At 40.5% G+C, this 13,794-nt stretch overlaps 1 protein-coding gene across 2 annotated transcripts; it reads left to right on the top strand.

Annotated features, from left to right (window-relative positions):
* The first annotated feature begins 7,581 nt into the window (after positions 1 to 7,581).
* slc3a2a (solute carrier family 3 member 2a) lies at positions 7,582 to 13,269 on the top strand. Of its 2 annotated transcripts, none has more exons than XM_033609737.2 (11): positions 7,582 to 7,720; positions 8,795 to 9,006; positions 9,136 to 9,320; positions 10,177 to 10,350; positions 10,442 to 10,536; positions 10,664 to 10,800; positions 11,424 to 11,533; positions 11,825 to 12,024; positions 12,122 to 12,199; positions 12,284 to 12,512; positions 12,597 to 13,269. In XM_033609737.2, exons 2-11 carry the CDS (start codon positions 8,810 to 8,812, stop codon positions 12,734 to 12,736), a joined length of 1,545 nt encoding a protein of 514 aa, XP_033465628.1. In that variant the 5' UTR covers positions 7,582 to 7,720; positions 8,795 to 8,809; the 3' UTR covers positions 12,737 to 13,269. The 2 variants fall into 2 exon arrangements, with proteins under 2 accessions (XP_033465628.1, XP_033465629.1); XM_033609738.2 differs by lacking the exon at positions 7,582 to 7,720 and adding an exon at positions 8,240 to 8,376.
* The last annotated feature ends 525 nt before the right edge of the window (positions 13,270 to 13,794 follow it).

Here is a 13,794-nt window from a genome sequence, read left to right as displayed (position 1 = left end):
AAAACCTACTATGACATGCAAGAATCAGTTCAGTTCAATTAAAATATTTCTGTTTATTGTTAATCTCATTCTAATTAGTAGCAGTGATAAGCTATTTGTATATTTTTAATATAGTTTTTTCTTTGCTGTCTGATGTTGAGATTATATCTAGGAGCACCATTTTATAGCCTAATTAGCCTTATTCTAATAATCATAATGGCAAAGCACTAATTAAATTAGGTTTCAGGTTATGTTCTGTCTTTTCCCGACTGGAATATATCACCAACTCGAATATCTTTACGTAGCATGAGGCTTGTGCTCTGTGCGTTTTTACAGTTTAAATGCTATTGAAATCCTTTGTGAACAATGGAATTATATTTTGTTCTTTCATATAAAGCTATGATATGGATTAATCAAGACAAAATATCAGGCCTTGACATACTGCATTTAAATTATGAGTGTGTACATTAATGTTGTAATCAGCTAACCTCTTCTAAATATCTAAAAAAAAAAAAAAAGGAAAGAAAGAGATTCAATTCAAAGTGATTAAAATTAAAATGCCACGTGGAATAGAAAGTCTATGTGTAAGTACAATGTTTACTTGTATGTAAAACATGCATTACCCCTTGAATTTACCTAAGAAATAATTCACATAGGAACAGTGATTTATTGAAATTGAAGTCAAAATCATAAAAATATGCAAATTGTATTACATTATGTGTAATCATAAAACTGCCGATTACACGACATTTTTTTTAAACCTCTGCAAGGATCATCAGAATGCAGCAGGTGGCGCTAAAAGTTCATGTAATTTACATGGTGACGTTGACGAGTGGAAAAGGGACTTTACATTAAATGAAAATGTCTGTAACATATTTTTAAATGACTTTTGTTTGATGATAGCTTCTCGATATAACCAATGCAAATCTGCATTCACATTGTCTGTGTCTCAGTGTCAAAGATGCTAAAATAAGAACAGCACATAAAGGTTGAGGCCTTACCCTGTTTGAGACAATACAACAAAGAGAGCAACAACAGACATTACTGTAATGCTGAGGAAGTTCCAGCCGTGCATTCATATTGTGCAACAATACATTCCACCTCTTTCCCAAGCTCTTATCTATTTCCCAGCTCTTATCTTTTATGCGGCCATTTTGAGATCAGAGAACCTTGCTCTATTTATTTTACCGTATTCACAGACTCACGAGAGCACTGAAATGACCCCAAGATCAATATGTTCCTCATATCAGAGTTCTATACCTGTTACGGTCCGGCTCTAAGACCATCACAAATAAGGAAACACATGGGGAGTTACATAAAAATAAGTAATTTATTTTAACAAAAAATTCAAGAATAAACAATATAAACAAGTATTATAATGCAAACTAAACTATACAAAAACTCAAGTAAATGCAATCAAAACATAATCAAAACCCTCTCAAGGCCTTGAACAGGAGGCAGCCTGAGTGTGAGTTGATACCTAACAGGCTGTAGCTCAAAGGTCGCAGGTGCTGCTGTCCTCTCTGGTAATTGCTTGTTAAATTGAAGGGAAAATGTGCGGCACACAGAAATGAGGTCACTGTTTAATCTGAGATAACCTGTTGAGCTGGGTCGGCTTTACTGACAGAAAACTAACAAGTTCAGTGACAGATAGAAGTCAAACCTGTTGTGTTCAGGCTACAGTTTTATATGGTATGGTTTCCATTTTCTGCTACTTTGTACGTCTACTCCACTACAGTTCAAGGGGGAATATTGTTCTCCATGCTTCACATTTATTTAATAACTTCAGCACTTTGCAGATTTAGTTTAGTAATACAAAATATAATGGGTGTAAAGGGGCAAGCTACCCGACTGTGTATAAAGTAATTAAAATGAGCTCCACCTTTACCAGCTTCAACATTAGAGATGGACACAATGCATCAATGATTATACTACAGTAATATAATATTCAGTATGCTGAAATGGACCATAATGTGCGTATCCACATAATGGGTACGTTGTATATTTGGACGCCAATGCACTTGTACTTTTACTTGCAGGACTTTTTTGTGTCTCAGAGTATTCTTACCATGTATTATCAGTCGCTCAAGTACCTGAATTCGTCTCTCAGCATTAGTACTTGACGTCTTTCTATTTGTTCTCACACAGAGGTATATAGATGGACGGCTTCCTGCGCACACATTGGTGATTGAGTGTAGTTACCGAATTCATTCAGCTCAGACGTATGTACAAGAATGATGGGATGATCTGTGCAAAATAGCAGAGGATGGTTTCGATCCATCGACCTCTGGGTTATGGGCCCAGCACGCTTCCGCTGCGCCACTCTGCTTCACATTGGGGGAGGGGAAAGAAAGACTACTTCATCTGTGAATTGTGAACTGTTTGGCATTCTCCTCACAGAAACGTGCACTCTTACATAATGTGCAGCCATTGTTTCCTGCTGCTAGGGGGAAAGAAAGGGCCTGAGAGGAGGGTACAAGGTTTATAGGGTGAAAAACAAATGTAACATTAAGAGCGGGCCAATAAAGGATGGGGAGGAGAGAGTGCGTGAATGAGAAAGAGATGTATGTCGACTGGTAGAGAGGGAGATGTGAAATGTAGAGACACTGGACTGAGAGGAGAAAAATATGGTAAAACGTCAATGAGATTCTTTAATTTGTCTCTGAAAGAATGTTATTTGTACGGTTTATCTTAGCATGCTTCAACACAAGATCACTTATTTTAATTTAAACTCTTATTGTCTATATATATCATACAAGCAGGATGTGTCCCGAGTCATTATGTTCCTTTTTATATGCTAGTTCTGTACTCTGTGTGTTTTATTCTTTACATATTTCCGATGTATTCATGTGGTGACTGCACTGTGATGAACTAATTAGTGTTTGCTGTGTCCATATTAGCTCTCCATTCATGCCGGGAGAGCGTTACAGAGGGAGGCTTTCCGCACCAAACAGTCTCCCCTTTGTCTGTGAGAGAAAACTAGGCCACACATTGGGAACAAAGAAAGAATAGGAGGAAATATATTACAGACTGAAAGACAAATGAAAGAGAAGAGAGACTGGAGGAAAATACACCTACAATGATTTTAGAGCATAAAGCATTAACATTACACAATATGACAAAGTCCCTATGAAGTACAACCAACATGACTGAATGTGTGTGTGTAGCATAAACTAATAAAATGTTTTGCTTACAGTTTTCTCTGTAAATTGTTCACCAACTATCAGTGCAACATAGTGCTCTATGGGTTCATCTTGAACTGTACGGACTGCATACTGCGCTGAGCCTGAGACAATGAGATAAAAGCACAAGACCTCAGCAGCCAAACTGGTTTAAACTGGTCCAGGTCTGCTCCGCTGTGGCTTTTTTTTTTTCAAGCTCATGCTGTCTTGCAAAATAAACTCTCTCAGAGGGATCAGACAAGGATTTATAGTGAGGCCCTGTGTGTGTATTTGTGTGTGAGTGTTCCTCCAGACTATAGATTTGTCACAGAACAATACACAGACCTGCAGGCACCACTAAAAGTTAAACTTATAGGGATTTTAGGCATTGTTAATTTCTGAAAACCATGGATATGTTGCATATGTAAGTTTCATATGTTTATATCAATGTTTCTAAAATGACATAGCATATTGGCTTACTTTGTCACTGGGATGTGGAGGGGAGTAGAAACCACAGTATAGACAGCTACTGAAGTCAAACAAACAACAAAACTGGTTGTTTTTTAGCAAATCATCACTGCATTTCCAGTAGATAAGCCACCAAATGTGGAAGTTTTTACTGAGACATCACTGTGTTACCAGCTGGGATAGTGCCATGGAAAGTGGTTGTTTTTTACCGAGACATCACCATGCTTCCACTTGAGATAGTGCCATAAAAAGTGATTGTTTTTACCAAGATATCACTGTTTTTCTAGCTGGGATAGTGTCATGAAAAGTGAATGTTTATTACTGAGACATCACTGTGTTTCCAGCTGGGATAGTGCCATGAAAACTGGTTGTTTTTTCACTGAGACATCACTGTGTTTCCAGTCAGGTTAGTGCCATGAAAACTGGTTGTTTTTTATTGAGACATCACCATGCTTCCACCTGAGATAGTGCCACCAAAAGCAGGTATTCTAAGCCAAAACATGATCTTTTCCCAATCATAACAAAGTGGTTTTTGTGCCTTAACATAACCCGTTTTAGCCATAGTGTTGTTGAAATACAAAGATGTAAATTTTCAACTTATTTGCTACATAATAGCGTACAAATGTAAAACATCTGTGGTTTGAAGACATGTAATGCTATTAATTATGGCAAGTTGGTTGTTTGAGGATGAAAAAAATTACATGAATACCCAAATTATTGATTATGTTAAGACCCACACAGCAGCATTTGTGTCAGTTACCTGTCTATGTACTAGCTGCGTTATGTGCATTTGAAGTGTTGTCTAAAACTGTGCATTAAGCCACTTTTGTTACAAGTAAACATTGTACTCTGTAGCTTTAAGAGTTTGGCCAAATTTAAGTCACAAAATCAGCTGTGAATTTTACTTTTAATTGTTAAAAATGACAGTTTCCTCTTACTCATTCAATATACTTGTGTATGACCATACAACACTTGCTGTTGAAATAACTTGCCTGACATCTGCTGTAAACTGTTATGTCTTTCCGAACTGCGGACTACAGTGTAATGTATAATAATCCCTGCCTGTTTCCTCTCTTGTCTACAAAACCATGCAGCAACTTTGCCCTCCTTTCCTCTCTCTCTTTCCTTTCCATGTGTGTGTGTGTGTGTGTGTGTGTGTGTGTGTGTGTGTGTGTGTGTGTGTGTGTGTGTTAGTGTGTGTGCATGATTGCTGATGAATTTAATGATACTGTCCCCTCCTCTACAGCCAAACGCACAAACAAAGCAGCTTGCTTTACAACAGAACATGTCTCAGAGTGAGTTGTTTCATCAGTGTCCTCCATGAACTTATCTCTGCTGTTGGTGGCTGACAAAGTCACTACTTTGGAAAACATGTTAATCAATGTACTGTCACACAAAGTTTCAAATGTTGCTTGGATGTTGACCTGTTATGTGGAAAAACACTTTGGAGAAGTCTCACTATAGCTCAGTGTTGCATTTCCCTTAATACCACTGCTCCAATTTTTGTTCCAAATTTTGCAGCACCCCCAGCTCACAAACATGTTTACGTATTTCTGCCTCCTCCTCTCTTCCCCTCTCATGTCTGCCCTTTCTCCTCTTTCTTCTGACTCCTCCTGCTCCCTTGGCCACGCCTTGTTACTCATGTTACCTGAGCAAACCAGTGGTCTGTCTTGTCCTCTTTCCTTGTTTTTTCCTTTGCCTTTGCCATCGCCTTTCATCTTTGAACGCAGGAAAGTTAGGAAAAAACAGAGGGTATGATGAATATCACAGAAACGGAGATCATCCCTTCACTGTTTTTCCTCACAGCATCGGTCCATCATCCTTCCTTGATCAACAGCACAGTGTGTATTCACATCGGCCGGCAGTCAACAGCTCCATTACAGCCTGACTCCGCCAAACACACACGTGTTCCGGCCGAGCTAAAAACAGAAGCAGATGGTGTGTGTTTGAGCTTGTTTCTAGGAGAGATACCATTCCTACAATACATTGAGACATATAGCTTCCAAACACGTGCTGTGGACCCACATTTAGTCTGTGGCTAAATTTATATGCTCATTAGATTAAGTCTCCAGGTTTCCAGTTCTATATTGAAGAAGAAGTACTCCTAGTTGCATCGGGTTGTTATAATTTCCAAAACCTGGATCAATAATTAAGGTGACATGAAAGGGTCATGGAAGGTTGCAGTGTCACAAATCCACAAATAGAAATGCAGCAGCTCGGACACCCCCACTGGATTAATTTTATCCCAGGCCCAAGTTTAGAAAGGCCTGCATTTAGAAAGATGTTATTGTAAATGTGTTTACATTGAACTGTCTGACAACACATGGTACTGTAGCAGGGGTTAGAGTGAATAAACTTGTTTTCTCTCAGTGGTATTATTCCTGTTAAAATAAGGATATCCTTTGATTTGCAGGAGGAATAATCTGTAGGAACACAGGTCACGATTTGGGATCCACTTACATAAAATAACATGGGGGTTGTTTAAAGAAACAGAATGAAAATGCGGCTCCCCGTTGATTGCCCCCTCAGGGCGATAGGATAGAGACTGAACAAAAACATACAGGTGTTCAAAACAAGCACATACAAGCAAAGGCACAGCTACACCAGAGCAAAGTGGTGGAGCGTGTTCCTGAAGTTACCTGTTACAAAAAGACAACAGTTTGTAAATTGAGAAACCAAAAATATTACCCTCTGAACAGTTACAACAGTATTGTGTGTCTTATTTACTCATTAATAATAAAACTTATGTGCTTACTCATAAATAGCCCACAACTTTGTGTACATGTACTTTATGTACTTGACAGTGGGATTCTGTGGATGCTTTTCCTAGAAGTCTGCTGTTAAATGAAGATCAACAACAGCTGGGAAGGTCTCGGAGCACAAGCATGGGCGGAAACAGCGACAAAACTAAACGATACAGCAGTGATGTCAACAACCTGACATTTTAAAAAGGGGATTCACCAACTATTTTCAGAGCCACACTCAGACAAGACATGATGTGGGTGTTCTGTCTAAAATATATTAATTCAATATCAATTCAATGCATCCATTTTGTAGGTCTTGTATTATTTGAAAGCTGATTTGGAATAATTTGTGATATTATTCTTGTCTTAAACATAATATATTGTGGTACTGTTTGGTGGTATGGTTTGTTAGTTCTAGTGGGAGAGTCTGGTGTGTCGGATTATTTTCTGTACAAGAAATGTTCTACTTATGAAGACACATCTGTGACATTTATAAAAGAACATTTTTTAATCATTTGCTTACTACAGCAGCACTGTTGCTCAGCTACCAGGAGAAAACTGGAAAGCCACGCAAGTCCAGTTCAGCCAAGAAGGGATTACTTTACTTTGTTGCATAAATTAGCACTAAAATGAGAACATGATCATATCAGACTGAACAGATTACTCAGTGAGTGCTTGTCAAATGTTAATGGAAGCCAAAAAGTGACGCAAATGAAGTCTGTGTGGTGTCACAGAGAGAGAGAAGTGGTAGGAAGTGGGGGTTAAATTAGATCAATAAGGAGCAGAGAGGCAATCGACACTAATCGAAAGACGAAAGGCCTCAGCATGAGCCTATAGTGTGCAATCAGTCCACCAATCAGTGGGTTATCAACATGGCTTACGCAACTGATTGTATTATCTTGAGGAAGTGTTTGCATAACCTAACTTGGTTTGTTAGGTACCCACATGTCATCTCTATTAGCCCCTATTTATGGTGGAATTTTACTTCAGTCTGGAATAAAAACACAAAAGAAACAGAGCTCTGCATGTCTTGTCTTCTGTAGGCATATGTGTCAAAGGCTGAAACAGTGTAAGGACAGAGCCAAAACAGAAATGTGGCTCAAATAAGTGCTCTAATAGACTGGACATGTGGTATTAAAATTAATGTTGATTTGGAGCACAGGGTGTAGCCTAACATTTGTTCCTAGGAAAGGAGAGACAGAGAGGAGGGGGGAGATTACTGGCTCGTCCCCTGGTGGGCGGAGAAACCAGGGCTGCTACATATACAGACCGAGCCGGCCGACCTGAAACAAGATTAGCAGAGACAACAGGATTATCGACTGAAAGAGGGGGAGAAAACCCGGACGGACTATACGTTGGCTTTTACAGGTAATGCTGAATGTACGTCTTCGAGTTTACAGCCACAGGACAAGCTCATGGTGGTGTAACTCTGAATTAAACCGCTTTTATGGGGGCATCATCACTGGGAAGTAAAGTACAAGCTGTTCGGAGCCTCGTGCACCAGAAGATGACGTAGCGATGAACTTGATGTCATCATCTTTACAGAAGACAAATTACACAAATATTTAACATTTCTTGGTTTCGACCGGTCCGTTTTTACTTGAATTAGTTGTTTTAACAGCTGGGCAGGTGTTTTAGTCGAATAATTTATGTGAAACTAATTGAAACGTTAACTTGACTAGAAGAAACCGGCTAACTAATGTACTTCCGATCGAATAAATTAATTAGTTTATAGAAATGGAGAAAAAATCTTTTATGTCAAATATTGTTCCTAGAAGTGGTCTCAAAAAAGATGGCAATGGTTTTTAAATATTAACTGTTCCTGTCACCGCTTTGATAAATGTAATAGTTTTATTGTGAAGGAATATTGTTTCCGTTGAACGTCGCTGAACGCAGCCTGTAACTGCCGGCCGGTGTTTCATCAGTCAACTGTTGAACACACGACTCGTAACGAACATTTCAAGGGTTGTCTGCCCCTTGTAATTGTTCTTAGAGCAACAAATGCTGTCATTACAAAGTGCAGTGTAAGTAAACAAAGTTAATCTCCGGTTTTATGTGTTGTTGAGCTTTTTGTCAGTTACTTGCTTAAAAATTTGAGGCTGTTACCTGACGCAAGTGTTAATTAGCAACGCCCATTTGATTTCTGCTTTAGGAATTAGCTCGCTAGCTAGTTTTAGGAGTCTAACATTTGTTTTCACGTCTTAACTGTGAGGTAACGTTACTGTATGCAACAGGTGTTAGACTAACAACTTTGTTCTCTTTGCTATCTCATCATTGTCCATATGTTTGGTGACATTGTATTTTCCAGTGAAATAAGGCTGTTATTGCTAAGCACAAGTGTTTCAGACCCACACCCTTCCTCACATGAAGACCAATTAACGTGACAGTCCATTATTTCCTCCTCCTTCCTTTATCCACTCCTCTATACCTCCATCTCTACAGAAATCAGATTGAATCATGAATAAGGACACAGAGATCGATATGAAAGAAGTGGAGCTCAATGAGCTGGACCCTGAGAAGCAGCCCATGACTGGTGATGGCCAGGCTGCAGGCGGGGAGAAAAATGGCAGTGTCAAGCTGAAGGTTCCAGAGGATGAGGTTACATTCACCGGCCTGTCTAAAGAGGAGCTGATGAAGGTTGCTGGCACTCCAGGGTAAGCCGCTGGAAAAGAGTTGCTTTGAACAATGTTTTAAGATATACAGGTCTTGTATTGGTGTGTGGCATAAAGTCATTGGTCATCTTAACTTATTTTTATCCCCCCAATCTCATCCTTTGTGTTTAGATGGGTGCGAACCCGTTGGGTGCTTCTTGTCCTGTTCTGGCTGGGCTGGGTAGGCATGCTGGCTGGAGCCATAGTGATCATAGTCCGGGCCCCTCGCTGCAAACCCATCCCCACGATGAACTGGTGGAACGACGGCCCTCTGTACCAGATCTCTGACCTTGAAGCTTTCTCTGAGGGATTGAAAGGTACTTTAAATTTCAGACTTTTAATGTCTATAGCGATGCCCTTTCTTGCTACCGTTTGCATGATCTTATTTGCCTATTGTGCCATCCTTACTCCCAAAATAAGGATTGAGATTATCTATACAAGGTGGTTTGGTCTTGGGTTTCTTTAGTTCTGTGTGGCCTATTTCAGATGGCCAGATACCAAACTGCTGACAAGGCTGACAACAAGTGACTCAAGGTCTAAAGGACGTAAAAAGCCTGCGAGTCATTCCTTTCATATCTCTCCTACTCAGCTTTGAGGTCAAGGTTGAGCAATCTTGTACATTTTTTAGTGGTTTGCAGATAAAAGTGTCTTCACTTGGGATCTCAAAAGTGATTAAACTTGTCTAACAAGCATTTTTTCTTTTCTTTGTCAAATGTCACTAAACAACGTTCACAATTATTAGGCTTCTTTTTTTTATCCTGTTTTGGTTTTAAGAGGCAGGAAGGGGGGACAGGTTGTTCTGCTGTTCTTAGAGTGAATAAGTAGGGAGCGCTCGGGTTTCCAACAGGCCTTGGGCAGAATTCCAACAACCACACGTGACATGGTGGAGTTTTCACATAAAGGACCTCCTTGTGCTCAGACTTCACATGGCCAGCAGAGGGTGTGGGGGGAGTCATTCACATGCTCCTGCTTTGAGTCAATACCTAGCAAAAAGAGCAGCACCTTTCTTCACTGGGCTTTCTCCTAAACCATCAAAATGTCTCACCAGACATTTGCCCTCTCTTTCCACCCCTCTCACCCTGCTACATCAACTCTCTGTTGTCTTTGCTCAATGTGAAATTCACCCTGACACAACATTTCATTCTTCCTCTCTGTTCCTCTGTCTGTCTCTAGGTGTTGAGGCAAAGTTGGATGAAATCAACAAGTTGAAGGTGAAAGGCCTTGTTCTCGGCCCTCTTCACACTGTTCAGGAAGACCAGCCAAACACCCTTAATCTGCAACAGATCGACCCGACCCAGGGAAATCAGGACGCCTTAGTTGCTGTGCTGGAAAAGGCCCACAAGAAGGGTAAGGGGCTCATTCTCAATTAAAAGCAAGACAGATTTTGCTGTGTTTTGGATGCTGATTGTGAACTGCTTTTGTCTACTTTTCCCCTTAGGTATTTCTGTGGTGCTTGACCTGACTCCAAACTACCGGGGAGCCTCTCCCTGGTTTACACCGGGTGATGTTGGTGATGTGATGGATAAAGTCAAGGTAGGACACACACCCTATGTCCTGTGGTCCTTCATTTAGTAACTTTTAAGTATGTGAAACTGTTGCCTGATTGAAAGTATCCATGTCACTGAACTATTCCTGATTCTGTTGTTGCTGAATCTTTCAGGCTGCAGCAGAGCACTGGCTGGATTTGGGTGTTGATGGCATCAAGGTATCCGACCTCACTGTTGCCACCAACTCTCTTGATTGGTCAAAGCTGCGTGAAGCCGTACAGGGCAACCGCACTGACAACACCAAGAGCAGGTAACTATGGCTGCCATTTTATGTCTCTCTTTGGTTCTGTGCAAGTAGACAGTCAGTGCAATGACACAGGATGTTTCATTTGCAAGATTTCTGAATAAATGTAGCTATTGCCCACAGATACAGAGAAAGCAGTTTTGAGCAAAGACTGCAGCGGTATTTATTTGAAAATTAGGTATTAGAAGAAGCTCAATTTGGCAAAAAAAGAGAACAAAAAAATGGCTTCCACCAATTAATTGGGACAGAAGATGTTAAAGTTGAAGAATTTGTAGGACTGCTCTTTGCTGGCAAAGTAATTTCAGCGCATGAGTAAAATGTCAGGATGTTGACCTTGCCAGTGTTTCCGGAGAGAAGACGGAGATTAAAAGCATTCCAGTGCTGCAGGGGGACTGTGGGTGGGGGTCAGGGGGAGATGGCTCAACAAGGCAGGCTTCCAGGCAGATGGCGCTTTACACTCTCTCATGGTGAAGTGACACCTTGTGGCGGGTTTTAGGAATGACAATCTAATTTTTAACATTCGATGGGGTATTTCAAGATGCCATAACTTAACATTTTCTACTTTCAGCTAACTAAATATAGTGTCAGCAGTCTATGTGATTTAACCTTTGCACATTCTTTTTCCACAGGGCTCTGATGGGTGTTGTTGAAGGTGTTTCGCCTGCAGAGGTGTCTCAACTCATCAATACCACAGGTGTAGACCTGGTCCTGTCTGACCTGCTCAGCAGCAAAAAAGAAGGTATGTTGGAATCTCGTTTCTTTTGCCGTACTTGCATGTGTGTCAAGTGTTCATCTTAATTTTTTGGCTATTATTTAAACACAACATCAGGATGTTTCAGACAAACTACATCCATTATTTTTAATTTTAACTCCATTGCTACTTATTTTGTCTATTTTATCTTATGATTATGTAGTGTGTAAATCAGGAGCTATCAATTGCACTGAAACAAAAGTTAATTTGTGTGTGAAAACCAACCAGTTGGTGCAAATTGGTGCAGTGCATGATGGTATTTTACCTAAATACGTGCAGGTAAGGGGCGCATCATGGCCATGGACACATTGCACTCTCAGCAGAGAAGTCTGGGATGGGGTCTGGGTGCCGCTCAACAGGACCAGCTGTCTAAACAAGCGGCGACTCCGGCTCTGATTCGTCTCTACCAGCTCCTGCTGTTCACCATGCCTGGAACCCCAGTGTTTACCTACGGAGATGAGATCGGCCTTCAGGCAGTCGTAAGCTATGAAACTGAGATGTAAAAATGTTTCAGTGACCTTACAGCTGTTCCAGAGTGTAACCTTTTTTTCCCCACCTTTTTCATTTCCTTATCAGGGTGCAGAATCTCCTAAAATGGTGTGGGACATAGAGGAGAAACCAGCTGAAGGAGAGGCTGTCAATGAGACTGCTGAGGTAAGAGTGTGTTCACAGTGAGTGTTAGTGTCCTTATTGATTTCCTCGTGTTTTTAAAACCTTTTCCAATTCTCTTGTTCACAGGCTCAGCGGGAGGAACGCGTCGCTGTGAGGACGTGGTTTAAATCCCTCAGCGACCTGCGAGGCAAAGAGCGCTCTCTCCTCCACGGCGACTACTATCCTCTCTCCTCCTCCACTTCCTCCCTCTCTTTCCTGCGTGTGTGGGACCAGAGCGAAAGATTCATAACAGCTGTCAACTGGGGAGCAACAGCTGAGACACTCCAATTCAAACTGGCACTGACAGGCTCGACAGGCAAGTTCAACAGAAGGATTGAGTCAAGGTATAATGTGTCCTCTGCAATAACTTACATTAACACTATGATCTTTGTTTCTGCAGAAGGACTAGAGTTGCCAGAGAGAGCCAAGGTGAAGCTGTCAACTGATAAAGACCAGGAGGTAGACTCCATGGTCGACCTGGACAAAATCACCCTAGCACCCGGACAGGCAGTGCTGCTGCAGTTCCCCTATGCAGGCTAAAGATGGAGCCAAATAATAGGAAAGCTACCCACAGATTAGACATGTTTTTAAAAACGAAAACTAGAAAGTCAGTCCGAATCCTTAGAAATACGAGCGCATAGCCATAAGATTCAGGACATTTCTTTGTCTTTTTTTGTTGTAGAAGGAAAAACAGATTCAGATCCCTCAGACTCTCATCCACTGAGTATTTTGTTCTTTTTTTAATCCTTTTTTTATTTTATTATTGTTGACTATCTGTCCAATTATGTGAAAGACATTCCATTCCTGTTCCTCGGGCATTTCTTAAGCAGTCCTTTTTGGTAGTTTTTAATTATAAATTTGAAGAAGTTCTGTTTTAGCGACAGTTTTACTTTCTTTCATGGATTTTTTTTTTCCTAACAACGGCATTTGTCACACAGGAAAACAGGTTAATTTGTGTGGTGACTTGGTTTAAGGTCTTTTAAGTGTGCTCGTAAACAATTGTTTTTGCAAGTTGCATCAAGTCTGTCAAGTCGGCTGAATTGGAGATGAATAAACAGAAAGTTCTGTACCGACTCCTGTGTACTCCTCCATGTTTATTTGTGTTTGTGACAACATCTTTGTAGGAGTGGGTTCTGTGTCGTGTGTTGCTGTCTTGTGCTCCTGTTTCCCGAAGATAACATCAGATGAGATGTTCACTATTTTCAGTCCGTACAGGTGTGTGTAAGTGTGTCACAGATGTTAACAGAGGAAGCATGTAGAGTTTATCATCATCCTCAGATGGGTTTTATCGGCTCATGACACATGACTCTAAAATGTACGCAGCGCACGTACCCACAAGTTTCACAAAATAGGTTAAACACTAACTCTTACAGTCACTACTGTCAAAAAACCTCAACAATATGTCTCGTTTTAAAACGTAGCAAAGCAAATGTGTTAATTTTTAATGCTAAGCAACACTTTGACCCCAGATAACTTTCAATATACCTTTTAAAAAAAACACAAATGCAGTTTCCTTTCACAGCGTGTTTGATCGTGGTCTCCGAGACCATTCTGCTAAATTCAGTGATTTATAAACAAACTTCCTGTAAGATGAATCA

Source organism: Epinephelus lanceolatus, chromosome 22 (assembly GCF_041903045.1).
Source record: "Epinephelus lanceolatus isolate andai-2023 chromosome 22, ASM4190304v1, whole genome shotgun sequence".
Taxonomy (NCBI): Eukaryota; Metazoa; Chordata; class Actinopteri; order Perciformes; family Serranidae; genus Epinephelus; species Epinephelus lanceolatus.
This window is presented reverse-complemented; position numbering and strand designations above follow the sequence as displayed.

What these genes read in the sequence shown, in the direction of transcription:
- slc3a2a (XM_033609737.2), top strand. Translation starts at nt 8,810, where the DNA reads ATGAATAAGGACACAGAGATCGATATGAAAGAAGTGGAGCTCAATGAG. An exon ending in GGAAAAGGCCCACAAGAAGG is followed by an intron (nt 10,351 to 10,441) that starts GTAAGGGGCTCA and finishes TTTTCCCCTTAG; the next exon opens with GTATTTCTGTGGTGCTTGAC. An exon ending in ACTGACAACACCAAGAGCAG is followed by an intron (nt 10,801 to 11,423) that starts GTAACTATGGCT and finishes CTTTTTCCACAG; the next exon opens with GGCTCTGATGGGTGTTGTTG.